Source organism: Miscanthus floridulus, chromosome 1 (assembly GCF_019320115.1).
Source record: "Miscanthus floridulus cultivar M001 chromosome 1, ASM1932011v1, whole genome shotgun sequence".
Lineage (NCBI taxonomy): Eukaryota > Viridiplantae > Streptophyta > Magnoliopsida > Poales > Poaceae > Miscanthus > Miscanthus floridulus.
Window position 1 is genome coordinate 65,700,713 of NC_089580.1, and position 21,023 is coordinate 65,721,735.

General features: G+C 46.9%; 1 protein-coding gene, 1 long non-coding RNA gene and 1 pseudogene across 5 annotated transcripts; 1 reads left to right on the forward strand and 2 right to left on the reverse strand.

Annotated features, from left to right (window-relative positions):
• Positions 1 to 212: 212 nt before the first annotated feature.
• LOC136485837 (uncharacterized) lies at positions 213 to 3,222 on the reverse strand. Of its 4 annotated transcripts, XR_010766572.1 has the most exons (5): positions 2,695 to 3,222; positions 2,558 to 2,622; positions 2,246 to 2,417; positions 840 to 1,004; positions 220 to 680 (listed from the first exon to the last, which is right to left on the reverse strand). It is a non-coding gene; the product is annotated as an uncharacterized lncRNA (long non-coding RNA). The 4 variants fall into 4 exon arrangements; XR_010766577.1 differs by having other exon boundaries at positions 213 to 680; positions 840 to 997; positions 2,558 to 3,222; XR_010766569.1 differs by having other exon boundaries at positions 219 to 680; positions 2,558 to 3,222.
• Positions 3,223 to 4,367: 1,145 nt separating this feature from the next.
• LOC136485850 (E3 ubiquitin-protein ligase AIRP2-like) lies at positions 4,368 to 7,634 on the forward strand (annotated as a pseudogene).
• Positions 7,635 to 16,576: 8,942 nt separating this feature from the next.
• On the reverse strand, positions 16,577 to 17,481 carry LOC136485858 (uncharacterized). Its single transcript, XM_066482681.1, has 2 exons — positions 17,164 to 17,481; positions 16,577 to 17,053 (listed from the first exon to the last, which is right to left on the reverse strand). Exons 1-2 carry the CDS (start codon positions 17,432 to 17,434, stop codon positions 16,833 to 16,835), a joined length of 492 nt encoding a protein of 163 aa, XP_066338778.1. The 5' UTR covers positions 17,435 to 17,481; the 3' UTR covers positions 16,577 to 16,832.
• Positions 17,482 to 21,023: the final 3,542 nt, after the last annotated feature.

A 21,023-nucleotide genomic window follows, 5' to 3' on the forward strand; every position in this document is an offset into this window, starting at 1 on the left:
GTTTCCTATAGTCCAGATTCCTGGATGGTTAGATTAAGATCTAACTAGAAAAAGCGGCGTGGCTTTGCCGCGCCCAGTTTGGAGTATGCCAGTGGATCAATAACGTTCTGGTAGGCTAGTATACCTCAAATTTACGGGTCATAATAGTACGACTTGCATTATATCGACCAGAAACTCGCAATTGTAAACCAAGATTATTTTTTTGCATATTGCCTCTTGGTAGAAGTGCAGCACTTGTGCCTTTTGAAAATAAATAAAGGGAAATTATTATCTGATTAAGGGACTAATTTTTCTTTTTCATCAAAAGTCTTTTGTATCTTGTGAAAATTCAAGGACCTTATAGCTATGGATCTTTATCCAGTACATTTTTTGCTGAAAAAACAATTATTCCAATCTATAATTTGAGTAAGCACAAAATGAAGGATATACAAATTATAATGTGTGTAAATCATGATGAATATACCAAATGCGTGCAAAAATACGCATAATGGATGTTATCGTTCATCTGATATATATAAGGGGCAACACTATTGGATATGAACATAAATCTAAACAGATCAGTTCAACTAATATATTGATCTTGTAAGGCACTTGAACAGCACATTCCATAAGAGGTTGGCGATGAACTTTTATCCATGGTTAGTTCCCTTGTGCAACGGATGAAGCTCGTAATCTTGGAGCTTAGAGAAAATGGAAAACATGTCAATGAAGGCAGTGTCACAACGATCTTGTTGAAACCTATGTTCAACACTCTGAAATTACGTAAGAAAGAAAATAGCAGATAATGGTGTGCCAGTATGAGCTATTTCTTCACCTCAATCTTTTAGTCCAATTCTTACCATTTTTTAGTATAGGTCCGGGTAGCTCTGGAACTTGCTTTTTGTATCTTTTGGGATCATGCCCCCAAGAGATATTTGGTAGTTACAAAAGGAGCTTTTTGTATCTTTTGGGATCATGCCTCAAGAGATATTTGGTAGTTACAAAAGGAGCTGGGCTTCTGCAAACTAAAGAGGTGATTGAGTTTAATATCTGTGTTAAATATTTTACTGATATAGAGGGCACGGTATCAAACTTGGAGGCGGGTAAATAAGATCATCAAACATAGAAAAGAGATGAAAAGATTCTAAAGTGCAAAATCGCCATGATGCTGGTGGAGCTATGTGGAAAGCATCAGAAGCCCAGAGGAGCTATGGCTATCTTTCGGGATTTCTCAGTCTCTCCCTCATCAAGAATCAATCTGTGGAAATAGTATGCAACAGTCTGGCAAGGGGGAAGAACAAAATGACACTATTAAAATGTACACAGATGAAACGATAATTGTGCACTGATGAGTGATGATATGAAATGGAAATTGTGATATGAAAATCATAGATTTATGAATCGCTGGTGCCTGATGAGTGATAATAAGACTGAGAAAGACACATGTTTCCAGCATTTGATCATCATGCAAGCTAATCATAATTTTACTGCTAATGCTACATTTCGTTTACCAATTGCAGTCCAAGTTACATAGCAACCCCCTCGAGGATGATTAGTGGCTCAAACTGAGCCCCAAACATTTGTGTAGTTAAGTAGTATATTGTCAAGTAATTATGTAGGCCACCTGAGTTATTGTCTTAGTTAAAATAGATTATGAATTCTTTTGCTTAAAGCAACCAGCTGTGTATTAAGCTTGCGGGCATGTTATGTACTTGCTACTATTGAATGGACTGCATAAAGTGGCATGGATTAATTTAGCTAGATTGCAGATCTGGTGTACCAAGTAGAAAATTTGAGGTTTGAATGAAAATAGTTTGAGTATATATCGTGATGTGAAAAATCCATGTTTTGGATCATATACCTTCTCTTTTCAGAGGTTAGGGTCATAAGCGGTGGACACTGCCTTTGGTATGACCTGTTGCTTACTTTCCCAGGTATTGTTGCCTTTTCTTATATAACTACTCGCGTTAGGTTAAACAACTTAATCTGACATGTAAATAAAGAGAAAAGGACCATTGACGTTTAGATTGACCTCAATATGACACAAGCAAACAAATACCATTGCTATTCCAAAGCGAGTAAGAGTGAACACAAATCGTTGTTTAGGAAACATGCAAGAGTCTAAGAGCATTAATAGATTTGGCACTCCTTAGAAGGATTTTAGTGAAGAACGATATATATTCCACACAGGCTGCATGCCTCTGCATATAAAATTTTAGGCAAAAAAAAGCTTCGGGAGAATTTCAACAAATGGCATACAACTTACAGAGACGACTTGCAGCAGCAACAACGTTGCTTCAGTCAACAGCTTGACTTTGAGGCATTACGTCGAGTAGCTGCTGGACACTGTACATCTTGTCGGTTGTTCAAGGCTTCAAGTTGTTGTAGCGCTCGTTGGCTCGGTCCAGATTCAAAGAGGCAAGAAATGGTAGTCGTGGCTAGGAAACGTGCACAGAGATTTTCAAATTAGAGATTCCATGAAAATTTCAATGAGGCTGCAGGCTATATTTTGTCAGCAAGGGAGCTTGACAAGCTGAATTTTCTGACAAGTTCGACGGGAGTGGAATAGGGTACGGACCCGAGGGGCAGCAGCAGTGCGCCGCCCATCTTGCTCTAGTTCGTTCCCCTTCCGTTGGTCCTCTTCTGTGCAGCAGCACAGAGGGCACTGAGCAGGAAGTACGGATGAGATCATATCAAGGTCAAGTGATCACGTACCTTGTTCTTGTAGCCTGCTTGCTTTGTTTCTCTTCCTCTGGGACGTAGATACGTACAAGGCAAAGCACACGGATGGTGGAGCCCGGCAGGCGAGGTCACCATGTCTCGCGTCGCCCTTCCGCCGGCGCCGGCGCCGGTGCCACTGCTCCAAGCTCCACTCTTTTCGCCCGTGCCCCACTCGATTCGCCCGCACCAATTGCTGCCGACGTTGCCTGCTCCGCCCGTGCCTCAGTGCCTGCAGGGAAGAAGGGATGAGTTGCAGAGGATGATGGAGCAGTGGGAGGAGGGAGACGCGCCGCGAAGGGGACGGGTCGTATGCCGAGCGGGTTCGCGAATAATCGCGACCGAGAGAAAGAGAGAGAGAGAGGAAGGGGAGGGCGAGACGGAGGTGAGAGGTAGGCGAGGGAGAGCAGCGGTGGTGGAGGAGGAGGTGCAGGAGGAGGAGGGCGGCCGATGCCGCCGCACCCCGGTCGCGCCGTCGCCGTGGTCGCGTCGGGACAGAGAGGGTCCGGCGATATACAGCTCTATTTTTTTTTTAAGTTCGAAGGATTTTTTTAAAAAAAAAACTGAGAGAAGTTCTGGACTAAGTTGATTCAACTAAAGTTCGTGATTTTTTTTTATAAAATAACAGGGCTCGCACGATCTGGGATCCAATGGCCAGAAAAAAGGAACGTCGTGGCCACGCTGTCTAGCCCTTAGTAGCAGGATTAGTAGGATGGATACTGTTCATTGCGTGAAAGAACTTAAATTTTAGGAAATAGCAGCCCCCTATTTATTATGTATTATAAATATATTAAGTGTTTATATATATATTAAATATTCCTCGGTTTGCGTCGTTGTATGTATTTATACAACTCATTGATAAAGAATGGGACCCCTAAATTTTGTATAGAAGTTTATGCATCCCGATTACTCCGCAAGTTTGTTTTTAGTACTAGCAGACTAGCAGTAGTATCTTACGGGGGTGTTTGGTTCCTTAGACCGGATTTTAGTCCCTATCCCATTGAATGTTTGGACACATACATAGAGTATTAAATATAGACAAAAAAAATTAATTACACAGATTGCGACTAATTTACGAGACGAATTTTTTAAGCCTAATTAGTCCATGATTTGACAATGTAGTGCTACAGTAAATATGCGCTAATAACGGGTTAATTAGGCTTAATAAATTCGACTCGTAAATTAGTCTCCATCTGTGTAATTAGTTTTGTAATTAACTTATGTTTAGTCCTCCTAATTAGCATCCGAACATCCGATGTGACACGGACTAAACTTTAGTCATTGGATCCAAACACCCCTATGTAGAAGAAGACAGTTGCATTTAGTTTTTTTTTTGTTCGGGACTCCACACGTTTTAGAGCATTATTATAGGTTCGCTTAGTTTGGCTGAAATTTGACAAATGCTACTACTTATACTGATTTATTATGAGAAGAAAATATTATCGCTAAAAAAAACTGTTAAAGTAGTGCTGAAGTACATGGCAAAAATCTTTTTTCAGAAGTTCTCGGTAAATTACCATCTTCCTAAAAGAGACCCTGACAATTTATTTCAAACCCTGCAGCCGATGTACACCAATATCTATTCATATATCGACTCTCCGGTCTCCGCTCCGCGCCTCCGCCTCATCCTGCCGCGACTTCCGACGTCCGTGGCCGGTGCACGGCTGCTTTCCGCCTCCACCGAACACCGGTAAAACGAGAGCTGGGTCGGCAGACGGGCAGGAGCAGCAGGGGCAGACGGGCAGGCGCCAGACCCACGGGGATCTCACGCATCCCGAACGCGGCCACGCCGGCGCGGCGCGCTCTGCTCCCCCTGTCTGCCTGCACGCACGCGCACACTCGCGCTCGGCCCTGCCCGCGCCCTCATCGTCTCCTCCCCTCAAAGCCTACCACACCACCGCTGCCCCCACGCCACCCACCCCACCCCCACCGCGCGGCGCCCGAGGCCCTGACCCCTCTCCCTCTCCCTCTCCTCACCTTCCTTCCCATTGCAATCGCAAGCCCCCCGGCTCCGGCGCTCGGCCAGGTTCGAGAGTTTATTACTTCGTCGCGGCGAGGAGGGAGGGGGTTTGCCGTGACCGTGCGGCATTTGGATGAGAAGGGCGGCGGCGGCGGAAGAGGAGGATGCGGAAGGCGTACAGGGACTCCATCAAGGTGCTCGAAGCTGACATCCAGCACGCCAACACCCTGTAAGCCCAGCTCTTGCCCGCCTCCCTCTACCCTCCCCCGTCCTGATTCCGGCGCCGCCTCACATCCCCTGTCGATTCTGCTTCAGTTCACTAGTACGGGCCGGTGTCCTTCTCGTTTCTCTGTTTGGCCTCCGTGATCGAGCGGGTGTTTGGGGGTTTCGGCGGGGGGCTGGGCCGCCGACTCCTCGGCCTGCTGCTGGGGTTGCGCAATGCGGCGGCCAGGGAGGGTGATGGGTTGATCAATCGAGCGTCCGGTTCGCCCTCCCTCCGTTGGGATCCGTTGTGGTGGTTGGTGGTGCCTGTTGTTGATTGCGCTATCCGTGCGCGCACGAGCGGCGAAGCGGCAGTAGATCAGGAGGGAATCGCATGTGTTTAGGAAGTTAAAAAAAAAAAAGCTCTGCTTCCCCATGTGTTTCAGAGTTCTAAATATATCCTTTTCTTCTGCTTATATAAGAGGAAAAGGGGACGAGATGACTGCACTAGCGTGGTCTTTAGGTGAGGGTTGCCTCATCTCTGAGTGCATGTGATCTGCCAAGTGATGCTAGTTCCCTTGTTTATCTGGATGAGCAGGGCCTCCGAGTTTCCCCGGGACTATGATGGTGCGTGCCTGCAGATGCGGCTGTCGTACAGTCCCGCAGCTCATATATTCCTCTTCCTGGTGCAGTGGACGGACTGCAGCCTCGCCGGGGCGCTTGGTCTGCTGAGAATCCTCGTATACAAGGTCTGTGGCATGCTCTGCTGCAGGTTTGTTGGTTCAGTGCTCACATTGTCGATGTGCCCTCCTGAATTTTTGTGGATGGCACGACAACGATGTCGACTCATGAGAGGAAAGCCAGTATCAAAGAATTCTATGGTAAGAGTGTGTGATGTTCTTACATCTTTGCCTAACCATGTTATCTTTTGTGCTGCATTGCTGATCAGAGTTGTTATATGTTTGGCATGAGCAGCTGTGATATTTCCTTCTTTGCTGCAACTGCAAAGGGGGATCACTGATGTGGAGGACAAGAAGCAGAAGGCCGTGTGCATGGAGAGGTACAGAAAGAAAGATGAGGACGAACGGGGCTCCTTATCTGATATTGATGTTGAGAGGGAAGAGAAGTGTGGGATTTGCATGGAGATGAACAGCAAAGTTGTGTTGCCCAACTGCACCCATGCTATGTGCCTCAGATGTTACCAGGACTGGTATGCGCACGATTCAGTTTCTGCCCATGTGTTATCTGTGACCGCATTGAGTGTTATATTGATATATTCTCAAATTTCAATCGCCCTACTTTTACTGCTATGCAAGTGCAAACTTCTTGGGTGGGCTGTTGTTATCATTATCGATTACAAGCCTTCTAGCTAGATGATTCATCTATATCATTCCTCAACGTATCTGTATCATGGTAAGGTAGATCCTGCTAAACATGAACTGCTGAGGCCTGAGAACAATGTAAACTTATCTTAGTTGTTCTTTCCAGCAACTCATATGCTTGTGCTTGTAAACAAGATGGAACCCCTCCACGCATATGGGCTTATATTTCTTCTAATGAAACCTTTTGGTATGAATGGCCAATAGCTCAACAGAACATAGTGCTCTGTGAAACAGATCTGTATTCATTTATATGCTTTCCCATTGTCTACTTCATTCTGAAAATGAAGTGATCATTGGAAGGTGGCATTGTGATATTCATGTGAACTACAGTAAGTAGGCTTATTGTGGTGATTAGCCACCTGATTTTTTAAACTATGTTCTGCCATTCTTAGTGCAAAGAGGAACCTGAGTGTGGTGCCCTATCAAGTATTGATTTTTATTTTTGGTTCAGTCCACGAACATAATCATTCATCTTCTGTGCAGACTGTGCACTCTGTTTACAGCCCATTGGTTCTAGGCTACGAAGACACAGTACTCATTTGTTCACTTCAGCTAACAATTTAGCTCATTAAACTACTTGTGGTCCTGCTGATCATAGTAGCTTCAATGTTAGCAAACCCTGATGGTGGGTGTCTGTGATTTATTGTTCCTGTGTACTAGGTGTTCCTATGATATTTGTGGTTTGTCTGTTTCTTTTGGCCAATGTAACTTGTTCCTGTGTACTAGGTGTTCCTATGATATTTGTGGTTTGATTCTTTTGGCCAATGTAATTTTTTCAATCAGCATAACTTGGATTGAATCTCTGAATGTGCTGTTTCAATGTTCATTGTATTATATCACCATTAAGATTGAGTGTCGTTTATGTTCCAGATACCATAGTTTGACAATAACATTGCCTTTTTACAGGAGTTCAAGATCGCAGTCCTGCCCATTCTGCCGTGACAACCTGAAGAAGACCTGACCTGGTGACTTGTGGATCTATGTCGAGGACCAAGATGTGGTTGACATGGAGACAGTGTCAAGCGAGAACCTCAGACGGCTGTTCATGTACATAAGCAAGCTGCCTCTGATTGTCCCAGACATCATCTTCAGTGTTTATGATTCCCACATAAAATGACTGCGACGCCTCCTCCCTGAAGACCTTCAGCCAGTGCTCAGTGCCCAGTTCCAGTTAATCTTATGCCCCCCATGTTCTCCATTTTCATGCTTTACTCAAGCTTTTGGAAGTGCCTGAACTGATTTGGAACCGCAAGCCTTCCCGTTGGTGCTTTAGAAACTTATTTAGTGCCTGCATGCATCCTTGATCATATGCAGCCACTCTGTACATATCTGACTTGGCTCAGTTAATAGAGAACTCTGTGCTTGCCCCAAATGGAGGCAGGGCTGTTTGTGTCTATCTCATGTTTCCATTAGTGATTACTGAAGCAACGCAAAGTTCTGGGCATTGGAAGGTTTCTGCTGCAAAGTTAGGATGCTAATTGGTAACTAGTTTAAGTAATAAATCTAGCCTAGTACTTTATACTTAATTAGTAAGGATCTATTAGTAATAAAGTATAAAAGGATCAGAGTTATCCAGAAATGTCCAACAAGCTAAACTACTTGACTTCTCCTTATTTTGTTATTAAGCTTGTCCTTGCAGGAGAAATTGTACCAGTCAAACTTAGAACTGTATTAACACATAAAGCATCAAACCTAGAACTGAATTAATGACACATAAAGCATCTAAGCAATTTAATTAAGCTAATAAACATCCGGTAGGCAAGCTGCCCGAGTCGTCGTGTTGGAAAGGGCGCGAGGTACATTTTGGCCCGTTCGGCTTGCTGAAACTGGCTGAAAAGCACTGTTCTGGCTAAATTGTTGTGAGAGAAAAACACTGTTCCGACTGAAAAAAGAAGCCAAACAAGTCGATTTCTGGGTAAGCCGAACGGGGCCTTTGTCGTCTGTGCCCCGCTCTTGTTTCTTTTTTATTGAGCATCTAAGCAGTGATGAGATGAAATCTTCGATAAGTTTTGGACTACCTGCCACTGAGGGTATGGACATACTTGTACTTGTCTTGTTGTCCACGCTAGCCATATCATAAATTTTTTATTATTATGTATTTCTCATCTCCAATCTTATCCATATATATACACATTGGATAATGATTAACCTAACGGAAGAGCTGCGCTTTGAGCTAAACTATTCTATTAGTTTCTATTACTATTTCGTTCATATAGGTGTGCTACTCTACATACATGGCGTGGTCTCCTCGCATTGCACAGGCGAGGGTAAGGCTCGCCACTGACATCATTCCCCAGACCCCGCACAGAGCGGGAGCTCTCTGCACTGGGTACGCTCTTTTTTTATTAAAGTTTATTGGAGATGACTTAGTATGACAATAGCCTACTCTATGTATCGGGGACCAATATTAGGGTACTCGAAGAGGAGAAGCTAATGACCATCAACATTGATTCATCCGCGCGGCCAAGAGCGCGGCTACACCGCTTGCCGAGCTCCGCCTCGCCCGACGTCTGAGGGCAGACTCCATCTCGCCCGACCCCCGAGGGCTGGCTCCACCTTGTCCGACGTCTGAGGGCAGACTCCGTCTCGCCTGACCCCCGAGGGCTAGCTCCGCCTCGCCCGACGCCTATGACGACATTACCACGATACCGACCCAGGAATCAAGCGGAGCAGATAAGGCAAGACGCTCAAGTCAATCGCAATACCGAGGACCGTACCCTGCACGCCTGCAGGAAAGTACCGTTAGGATATGATAAGAAGGGCGCTTTGCGACCTTCTAGGCATGTCAGAGCCAAAAACAGTGTTGTAGGCGTCGACATTTGCCTCACAGTGTTGTGGGCGCCGCCATTTGCCCTCGGGCACGGATCCTAACGGAAGCTCACGACAACCACTACGGTCCAGGAGGAAACCCGCATCACCTATAGTAACGGACATGCGGTCACTGCGTCGTCTGCTCCCTGTATGGCCGCGGATCAGCACGTTGGTCCGCCGCGCCACCCGCCGGGCGGGATGGGACGTGACAACTCGCTGACAATGCCAGGACATGGCATCATCAGCGAGTAGACACTCAGCGTGGCCTTGTCAGGGTCAGCAGACATGCCCCTAGTGTGGGGCTGTCCCCATCACCGCCTGTCATGTCAGGGGGCCCGCACAAAGGAAAAGGAAGACCCGCATCCTTGAAGGACTTCCTTTGCCTCTCGTTTTCCTCTTTTCTCCCATCTGTAGTCCATACTCTCCCTTGGCCTATAAAAGGAAGAGCGTAGCACCTAAAAGCTCTAGTTTTGTTTTGGTTAATTGATAAAACCCTAAGTGCTAACCTAGTTTATCAAAGTGATTATGAGATAGATAGCACTATTCTAAGTGGTGAAGCAAATGAAGATCATGACATGATGATGATGATTCCATGGTGATGATCAAGTGCTTGGACTTGAAAAGAAGAAAGAGAAAAATAAAAGGCTCAAGGCAAAGGTATAAATTGTAGGAGTCGTTTTGTTTTGATGATCAAGACACTTAGCGAGTGTGATCACATTTAGGATCGATAGCCATACTATTAAGAGGGGTGAAACTTGTATCGAAATATGGTTATCAAAAGTGCCACTAGATGCTCTAACTCATTGCATATGCATTTAGGATCTAGTGGAGTGCTAACACCCTTGAAAATATTTTTGTGAAAATATGCTAACACATGTGCACAAGGTGATACACTTGGTGGTTGATATATTTGAGCAAGGTTTAGAAACTTCATCGGCGGAGTATTCGCCCGTAGAGTGCGGACAGTCCGACGGTGCCACTGGTGCCCTATACAGAAAAGATAGGGGTTCACAGAGTGACCGGACGCTGGTGGCACAGGGACCGGACGTTGGGGTCCTGCGTCCGGTCAGTGGCGCAGTGAAGTCCGCCCTCAGTCTCTTGACCGGACGATGGCGCGAGAATTGATCGGACGCTCAGGGCCTGAGTCCGGTCAGTATGATGTATGATGACATATGTGGCGCACAGGAGGGACGTTGAGTGACCGGACACTGGGTGAGTCCTGTAGGGCATGACCGGACGCGTCTGGTCGTGATTTTTCGCTTCTAGATGCTTACTGAAAACGACCGGACGCTGAGGTCCTATGTTCGGTCACTTCGAAGCAGCACGTCCGATCACAACTTAAATGTACTGATGACCGTTGAGATCAGGCGATCGACGTTTGAAGCAGGGGACACGTGGCACACATCGCACGACCGGACGCTGGGGTCCAGCGTCCGGTCGATCTGACCTGCATGTCCGGTCGTCCTATTTTTCAGTGGACTAAAGAGCCAACGGCTTTATTTCATAGGGGCTTCTATTTAAGCCCCATGGTCGGCTCAAGCTCACTCTCTTGGCCATTTGCATTGACATAGCAATCTTGTGAGCTTAGTCAAAGCCCTCCCACTCATCTCCATCATTGATTCATCATCTTTGTGAGATTGGGAAAGAATTCAAGTGCATTGCTTGAGTGATTGCATCTAGATGCACTTGGTGTTCGTGTTTTGCTGTGAGATTCGCTTGTTGCTCTTGGTGGTTGCCACCACCAAGACGCCTTGGTGCAGCGAAGGAGGTTTAGCACGAGTTGGTGATTGTTCGTGGTCATCTCCAGTGATTGTGAGAGGATTTGTATCTTCCCCAGTGAAGCGCCGAAAGGTAACTCTAGTGGATTGCTCGTGTCATTAAGTTACCTCACTTGTGGGTAGGTTCTTGCGGTGTTCAATTATGTGGACGAAGTTTGTGCAACACCTCTTAGCCGTCGAACCACCGAGTGTTGGTCGACACAACAGAGACGTAGCGTGTTGGCAAGCACGTGAACCTCGAGAGAAAATTAGTTGTCTCTTGCCCTTTGGTATTCTCCCGGTGATTGATTTAATATTCATCTTGTGATTGGTTCACTCCTCTACACGGCGGTATAATCATCTTATTCAATCATTTATATTTTTGCAAACTAGTTATGGTAAGCTCTTTAGTGTAATTAGAATTAAGAGCTTGCTTTGTTGTTTTAAGTTCATCTAGTGGAGCTCTTTAGTGTAGCAAGTGTGAGAGCTCTTAGTAAATAGTAACATAGCAAATTGTGTCTAGTGATCATAGAAATTTAAATTATTGGATAGGTGGCTTGCAACCCTTGTAGAGCTAGAGCAAATTTGTTTTTAACTATTTGTCATACTAATCAAATTGCTCTAGTTGGTTTGTAGATTTTTAAATAGGCTATTCACCCCCATCTAGCCATATTACGACCTTTCAACACCCCACTAAGAGGATCTATTCAACACATCACGCATCACATCACACATAGCTGAGCAGCAACCAAGCTTTCAGTACCCATTCGACCTTTTCATCAGAGACTTGGGACATGTTCCTCTCTCGTCCATTTGTAACCCCTACTACGAACTTTTTCAGTACTAATAACACGAGCAGCAGCCACGAACTGGACGTAGGGACATTCTGCCCGAACCAGTATAAATCTTGTGTCTTTTTAGCACATCATCCAAGCCAGACGCGCATAACACAAATTTACTCATTGGTGTTTACTCGAAACACCGACACTATGCAAAGTAGTGTGGCTAGATTTACATGTAGGCACCTCAAAAGCTGGGGCCTAAAAACTTCGTATTCACACATTAGAGTTTTAGCAAAATTGATTGAAATTAGTTAGAGGTGACTTGTTATAACATGTGACTAATTCGTGCAGATTAGAGTGGCTAGATGTATATGGGCTCATATCAGAAGTTAGGATTTAGGATTAAAAATCTCGTGTTCATATCATAGCGAAATTAACTAAATGTGTTGTAGAGATGATTCAATATGGAAGTCGATACGTTGTGCAGATTAGTGTAGTCAGAGCAATAGTGAGTCCCACATTAGAAACTTGAAGCTAAAATGGAATTTAGTTAGGCCCACATTAGAAACTTGAAGCTAAAATGGACTTTAGGTTATCTAGATCTACGTATTTCTAGTAATATGTGTGAAGTGAGCTAAAGATTCACCCATGGATAATCCACTCCCGTATTCTATTCTACCCTATTCATTTCTAATGGATTAAAAAAAATCTATACCCCATCTACATGAGGCGGATAAGAGTCCTTTCAAAAAAAAAGATGGATAAGAGTTTGAATATGGCCACTGGGTAATGGGTACCACCACCAACTGTATCTGTAGACTGTAGTCATCCAACACTCTGATTTTCTTTAACTAGTGCAACAAAAGCCAATGGTGGATGGTATTTCTTCTTTCTTAGCCAACTCCGCTTGTTTCAGCTTATTCTCTCTCACAGAATACTATTGAATCATCCGAAACAATCCAAAATTTACTGTTCAGCCTGCCAGCCGAACGAGGTGAAAGCCTCCTTCCGGTGAGCTAACCCAACCCTAGCCCTTTTTGAATCCTCGGGCCGGATCCTAGAATGCAATCGGAGGGCTCTCACAAGCAAGCACATGGACAGTAAATGCAATGAGTGATGAGTACAAGGCCCTGATCAACCAAGTCACGAGCACGGCCACCATCACTGATATGTTGATTTAATTTTAGAAAATGAGAAATAATTAAAAAAATAACATGTAGCCGGATCCATGTTTCTCCATCCATCTGTTACATCTGTCCGTGCAAATTGACTTAATTCAAGAAAATAAGAAATAATGTCATGCAAATGTGTATTGTCCTTCTCTGAGTGACATAAGTTACAGTGCCATTGTAAGACTGCCAGCTGCATCTTGCAGAACTACCAGTTTCCTTTCAAAACAATTTTATCCTTGTAACCTGCAACACTGAAAATCTTAGAGTTAAATGCATCGTTGATCCATTAACTTTTATCCATGTTTCACTTAGGTCCATCAACTACGAAAATAGCTTTTTAGGTCTATAAACTTTTGAAGTGATGCATCTCTAATCCATACCCCTTTGTTTATCTTTTTAATCTAACGCGACAGTCCACGGTGTCGAGTCCACGGTCAGCACAGGCAGCGGCGCAGCGGATGGGGGAGAAAGGCGGCGACGTCCCGCGCGAGACCCAGTTCCTGCTCGTCGAGTCCAAGGGCGCCGCCGGCGACGAGGCCTCGGCGGCGTACGCGTGTTCCTGCCCCTCGTGGAGGGCGCGTTCCGTGCCAGCCTCCAAGGCGGCGCCGGCGACGCGCTGGAGCTCTGCGTCGAGAGCGGGGACGCCGACACGCGCGCCGCGTCCTTCGAGCGCGCGCTCTTCGTGGGCGCTGCGGAGTCCGACCCCTTTGCGGCCATCTCCGGCGCCGTCGCCGCCGCCAAGTCCGCGCTCAGGATGTTCCGGGTCCGCGCCGAGAAGAAGCTCCTGGGCATCATCGACTACTTCGGCTGGTGCACCTGGGATGCCTTCTACCAGGAGGGCGTCGAGACCGGGCTCCGTAGCCTCATCGCCGGTGGCGCGCCACCCAAGTTCATCATCATCGACGACGGCTGGCAGTCTGTCGGTACCGACCAGTCCACCACCGACACCGACGATCCTGCCGGAGAGGACAAGCCGCCCCTCTTGTCTCGTCTCCCCGGCATCAAGGAGAAGGCATCAAGACGGTGGTGCGCGCGGCGAAGGAGGAGTACGGGCTCAACTACGTCTACGTCTGGCACGCGATCACCGGCTACTGGGGCGGCGTCCGTCTCGGCGAGACCGGGACGGAGCACTACCGCTCCAGCATGCAGTTCCCCAAGGTCTCGCCGGGCGTCATGGAGAATGAGCCCGGCATGAAGACCGACGTGCTCACCGTGCAGGGGCTCGGCCTCGTGCACCCGCGCGCCGTTTACCGCTTCTACAACGAGCGGGCAGAGCGTGCGAGCGATCGAGACGGCGACGGGGGATGTTGTTGTGGCTGGTTCGACAGCTCCGTGTCGGAGGCGGACGTCCACCGCTTTGATGATGACATGGCCGCGCGATGCGATGGCCAAGCCAGCTAGCGGTCGAGAGCGAGGCCGGCCGGCGTCCGAGGCGAACGAGTCATCTGCGTGAACCCCACTTTGGAACCTTGTATCTCTCCAACCAGACCGAATTAGACTTTGGCACTTTAAGCAAAGTTGGAGATCTCGCGTAGCTCTACAACATTTATTACTACCGCTTGTGCCAAAACTAAACGGATTCGGATTTAAGAGGGGACAAAGATTGATGTTTTCGTGTATTTTTGCGGTAGTATTGGTTACTTCCTTCAGGATTGAGAAACGAATGGCGTCGTGGCCGACCACAAGTAGGAGAGCGACGCCGCGTGGCTCCTCTGTGCTGCCCTCGCTTGCCACCTCGCCTCCATGTGCATGAATACAGAGACCGGCACCCTCCTCACTCACGCTAGCTTCCTCTGGCCTCCCTCGCTCTCCCAGCCCTACTGCCGCGCAGCCACTCACCATGGCCGGCCGTAGCCGAGCTCCGTGCAGACATGGGCGCCGAGCAGTGTTTCCCCAGCCTTCACCAGCAGCTCTATGACCCTCTCCTCTCCCTCGCGCGCACCCTTGTCCGAGCAGGCGCTCGCGCTGTTCCGGCTCATGCTCCGGCGCGGCGTCCCTCGCCCGAACGCCTTCACGGCGAGCTCCGTGGTCAGGCCGAGACCTGCTGTGGCCAAGCGCAGGCCATACATGGGCGCGAGGTTGCCGTGGTCGTCGAGCCGGAGAGCAGCCACGGGAGTCTCGAACGGTGGCGTGGACCAAATGGTGGTGCCGTTGGGGTCCTCGATGGAGATGTCGTTGGCCGTGAGCTGCAGCGGAGCGGCGTGGTCGGTGATGGGCGTGGCGCGGTTGGCGACCCAGACATAGGTCTTGGACGGCGTGTGGAGCACGGACGGCTGTGGGCGTGGGCGAGCTGCTGCCGCGGCCACACAGGTGTCGCTCAACCTCAGCGGGAACGCGTTCGCAGGGGAGTTCCTGGCCGTGGCGGTGTTCCAGCTCCGGATGCATGCACATGCATGCGTGTGTGCGTTGTCCCCGACGTGTCACGTCGGTTAAAAAATTGAAACAAATGGGGCATGGGCTAGGAATACGCCACTAACAAAGATGATGAACCCAAAAAACCACTTTCAGAGTTGATGGACCTAAGTGAAACTAGAGCGCAAGTTGATGGACCATCCATGCATTTAACTCAAAATCTTATTTCAAAATCTAAAATGCAAGAAACATGTAAAGCATGAACAGAAGTACTCATACCTATCTTTGTACCGACACCACCCAGCATCAATTCTGTAAACTTGTCAATGTATATGCAGTGATGTACCACTGACACCACTCAGAATCTAAGGACCACTCAGCAGCTGAAGTATTCACTGGTCACTGGATGACTAATCAATCAATACAATCAAGCAGTAAAACAAACATCAGACTGACATAGTTCTAATACCTACTGCAGTAACAGTCAAGGATGAAGCAAAGAGAAGCAAACAGTCATGGATGAACAGTAACAGTATCTTCCTACATATATGGCTACCACCAGTTTTAGTAACAGGTGAACAGTGCAGTTCATGTTACAAAGGAGGCTGCAGTAATATCCGTGGGAACAAAAGTTAGTGACCTTGACTTAAACATCAGAGACCAATGTGATCAAGTATTGGCCCTTTGAGTAAGAGCCCAGCTGTATGACTATTTAGGAAGCAGGATGAGATGTAGCAGCTTAGCAGTTCAGCTTGTGAACAAAATTTTACCATTTTGGATGACATGTTTTCACCTGAGAAAGGTATAGGAATATATAATTATTTAACCCTCTGATGGAACCTGATTCATCAAGACTAACTACAAACTAATTAACGCTGGGTGTTCTCCAAGACTCCAACCGTCCAACGCATCGGCCTTCCGTTGGGCCAGCCACTAGGGGGAATTGGTGAGTTTTAAGTTTTGCCAATTGCCATCACTGAGGCCATATCGGCCAGTTGGGCACTAGCTGAGCAACAAAGAGGTAGTGCATATGAGTTTATTTTATGATTTTGGTATAGTGACTATTCTATGCTTACACTGATTATATATTTGATTATAAGGGATGAGAGTCTGATGGATTTACCTATTATATTCTACAAATCAAGCAAAGTTAGAAGTGAGAAGATAAGTTGATCACTCCATGTCTCAAACAAACATCCATTTGATTACTTATAATGGTCGCATATCAACAGGTGCCCATTTACACTGTTGGTTTGCTCTCTTGTATTGTAAATCAGCTTTGCCTAAGGGGTACTTGAATGTTGAATCAAATTGGTCTTTCGCTTTTCTACGTGTGTCAGTGAGACTAGCCAGCTACTATTCAGTAAACATCTCTTATATATAGTTATAAAGAAGGTCAAAATTATCCACGAATTTCTTGCTGAGTTATATTGACCTTGGAGTAGAAACTGATATGGCAGCATCTCTGAACTGAATTGTCATACAGACTGGGCGATATCCACAGTTGTAATTGCTGAAACCAAATGCTCATTTAATATGGCAGTAGTTTCAGAATCCTGCGGGAATTAACATGATCCTTACTACAGTTTGGAATCATCGACAAAAACTCTCACAGAAGCAGAGTGCGTCAAGAGAAATTATCAATTTTGAGAAGCATTAATGGCTCCACGCTAATGGAGTACTGGCCGATCAAGCACTGGTTCTCGTCCTCGACCATTCTACAGATCCAAGTACATCCGGTAGGCGTCCCTGTGCGGTGCGTAGTAGCCCTCGACGGTAGTGTCGACCTGGAACCCGGCCTTCCGATACAGCGCCACAGCCGCCGTCCTCGTCGGGTCGACATGGAGGGAGAGCCGCTGGATCTTCCTCCGCCGGCACCGCTCCACTGCGGCCGCCAGTAGCGCCTCGCCGTGGCCCTGCCGCCTGCAACTCTCCTTCACTGCAACCAAAAGTTTGCAGTTTTGGGCACACGATTCAGACATTCCGGTCAACCTTAACCCAGGGAGAGAGACCAGGGACAGGGAGACAGGGATCGCAACGTGTTCTCACCGGCGAGCTTGGTGATGGTGGCGCAGAGGGAGGTGTTGCAGGTGTACATAGCATACCCGATCACCTCCTCGCCGTCGGCGCCGGACGTCGTGTAGATCAGGCCGGAGTTCCGCCGCTTGAGCTCGTCGTGCAGGGACCGCGCCAGCGACTCGTGCTTCGGGAAGATCCTCCGCTCCAGCCGCACGATGTCCTCCATAACGCGGCCGGCTCGATCGTGCGACGGGTCCAGCTCGAGTATCGGCGGCGCCACCGCCGCCGCCACCGCCGCCATAACAGACGAGGGTCTCGTCTTTGTCAGTTGATCTCCGCCCCAATGGCCTATTGAGCCCGTGTCTTTGCTCCCTGATCGGGGGAGCTCAACTTTAATATGGTTGATGAGTCCCTATCGCACAACACATATAAAAGGTAAGGCGGGGATCAGGGCTTGGGTAACCGAGGTTGTCTGGAGCCGCTGCAATCCCACTCACAGAAACCTAGTTCGATCTAAAGGCTCTGCTGCTAGCAACGGGATGCCGCACCGCCGTAACCTCACCGTCGCCACTGCAGCGCCACTGGACTTCATCTTCATCGCGCAGGACGCCTACTACACCGCGGCACCGGCGTCCACGTCGCTGCGGTGAAGCTCCGAAGGGCAAAGGAGCCTTACTACGGATCTACAGTTACACAGAAAGGTACACTATGACACTAACAATGGTACCAGAGCCAGGTTACCAGTGTGTAACCCTAACCCTTATCGGGTAAAAGAAACGGAAAAGGGACCGGGGGTGACGGACGTCACTGGAACCCCGGTCACCACCGCCACCGCGCGGGGAAAAGTGCCGGTGCGGCAAGAAAAGAAAAGAGTTCTTTACGGATCTGAACAGAGAAGGGGTTCACTAACCCTAAACCCGTAAAAGCCTTCAACAGAAAGAGAAACAGTAGAAAGAAGAAGAAGAGTGGGTTCGGATTTGACCGAACCCTAAAACCTAACCCTATTTTAACCCCATCCCAAATCGGGTTGATCCCAAAAGAAGAAGGGAAAGGGGGAAGAAGGTGAAGGAATCAGTCTCGGGGAAGAACAGTGAACCCTAGCATCTCGATCTCGAATCAAAACAAATCGGGTTCAACTGAACCCAAACCCTAACTCGCATTGAGAAAGGGAAAAGGGGAAAGCCATTCGGATGAACTCCGAAAAGAAAAAGAAATCAAAAGAAAATGAAACCTACCCTAATCGGTTGAATCCGTAGAAAGAAGCAGATTCAAAAAGAAAAGAAAGAAGATTCAAATGCAAATCAGAGAAGGGGAAGGTCAGATTCCGAACCCTAACCCTAGAACAAACCCTAATCCTCATCACCGGTTCGGATAAGAGAAAAGAAATCCAAATCAGAGAAGGGGAAAAGAGGAACGGACCTACCTCGTCGTGCGTCGGGATGGCCCTTCGCCGGCGTGGGAGAAGAAGAGACGAGCTAGGGGCAGCTGCTCGCCAGGCTCGCCCAAGGGGGCGCCGCGGCCAGGCCGCTCGACGGCGACGTGCTCACCCATTGGGGAGCACGCGCGTCGGCGAGGGGGCCGGCGACGGCGCCATGGTCGCTCCACCGCCGTAGTTGCTCGGTCGCCGCTCGGTGCTCGTTGCGCTGAGAGAGGAGAGAGCAGCGAAGACAGAGCGAAGAGAGAGAAATAGACGAAGCGAATGACCGCTAGGGTTTTCCAGGCGCCGCTGCGGTCGGCGTTTTGATCACGCGACACTCGCGGACGGCCGTCGGATCGGCCCGGACGACCGAGATTGATCGAGCCGTCGCTGGCCTAGGTGGGCGTGTGCGGCCGCGGCACTTTGTCGGCCCAGGCCCACGTTGCGGCCTGGGTGCGCCCGAGAGCCGCGCAGAGCAGTGGGCCGAGCCAGTTTTGACCGGTTTGGGCCGACACAGGAAGAGCAAGAGCCCGATTTCGTATTTTCTTTTTTTCTAGAAAATTGAAAATGCAAATTGGCTCAAAAGAAAAAAAAATAGAAAAGTAATTTTTCCCTGTGGGTAAAATTCAAGAAATGAGTAGGAGTTTTTTCGCTACCAAAGAAATTGTTTATCCTCCAGTTAATTTGTACCAACGTGATATTTAATTGGAGAAAAAGAAAGTTTTTCCGTTGCTAAAGAAAATGTTTATTCTCCAGTTATTTAAACCAATGTGATATTTAATTGGAGAAAAAGAGATTTGACATGATTATGTTGTTGTTATTTTCTTACCAACGTTGTTAATAACAATATCGTAATTTTAATGATTTATACATTAATTCTATTTCTGCCCAACGGTAATGTAGAATTAGTGTGTAAAAACAGTTGTAAATTTTAATGATTTATGCATTAATTCTATTTCTGCCCTATGGTGATGTAGAATTAGTGTGTAAGAAAGTTGTGAAAGTTAATGTTTTATGCATTAATTCTATTTCTGTCCAACGGTGATGTAGAATTAATGTATAAGAATAATTATATGTTTTGATTTTGACCAACGTTAGAATTAAGGCATGCAAATGGTGTTATTTATATGTTAAGAAAATGTTTGACCTGGTTTTCATCTTGGCTAAGATAGACTGGGTAGTCACCTCACCGTGTCCCACTGATTCTGTGGCACCGGTGAGGGAGACAAAAGAGAATAATGCCGATTAGGAAACTAAAGAAAGGGATTTTGAATCCCAAAATATGTCCTTTGACTTTGAGCATAAGAAGTGGGTCACTGCCAACAAAAAATATTTGGCTATGATAAAGAACCGATTAAGCCTGCAATTGTGGGTTCAATCCTAGAGTGTGACACAGTCACCGAATACCTCAATAGAATAAAGAGTCAATTCACTAGCTCTTCAAAGACATATGCTACCCAGCTGATAAAGAAGCTGATGACAGAGAGTCACTCTAGAAATGGTGGTATAAGAGAGCTCATAATACGTCATCGAAATTATAGCACTGTTGTTTAGGCCATATTTCGAGGGAGAGAATAGAAAGACTAGTTAAGAATGATATATTCTTCCTCCATTAGAGCTCTCAGATTTAGAACAATGCACAGAATGGATAAAAGGAAAGTATGTAAAGAAAGATGACAAACAAAGCGTATGAATTTTATAGATTATTCATACAGACATCTGTGGTCATTTCCCTGTAAAGAGTGTGGATGGTTATGATTCATTCATAATATTCACAAATGATTACTCCCATTATAGCTACATTTATTCAATCAAAGAAAGAACAGAAGCATTGGATAAATTTAAGATATTAAAGATTAAGATAGTCAGGTCTAACCGTGGGGGAGTACTACGATCGGTATACCCTAAAAGAATGGCATAGTAGCCCAGTATTCTATACCAGGCGAACCTCAGCAGAATAGAGTAGCTAAAAGAATCAATCATACCCTGATGGATATGGTGGACAGTATGATAAGTTACTCCACCTTACAGTTGAGCATGTGAATGGAGGCGTTAAAAACCGACATTTATATTCTCAATAGAGTACAAAGTAAGTCGGTATCTAAAACACCGTATGAGTTGTGGACAGGAAAAGTACCCTCACTAAACACTTAAGTGTGTGGGGGAGCCCTGCTGAGGCTAAAGTATTTAACCCAAACATTAGGAAGTTAGATCCCAAAACAGTAAGTTGCCATTGGTTTGGCTACCCAGAAAAGTCAAAAGTTTTTCATTTTCTACTGTCCAAAGAGACATACAAAGCTTGTGGAAACAAGACACGCTGTCTTCCTAGAGGATGAATTGATGAGGGTGAGCATGGTAGCTCGAGAAATTGACCTTGAAGTGAAGCGGATGTATGCGCCCACTCTAATGATTCGAGCTATTTTTCTCACTACCTGCTGTCGCTGCACCGATAGTGCTAGATACTATGGTGCCA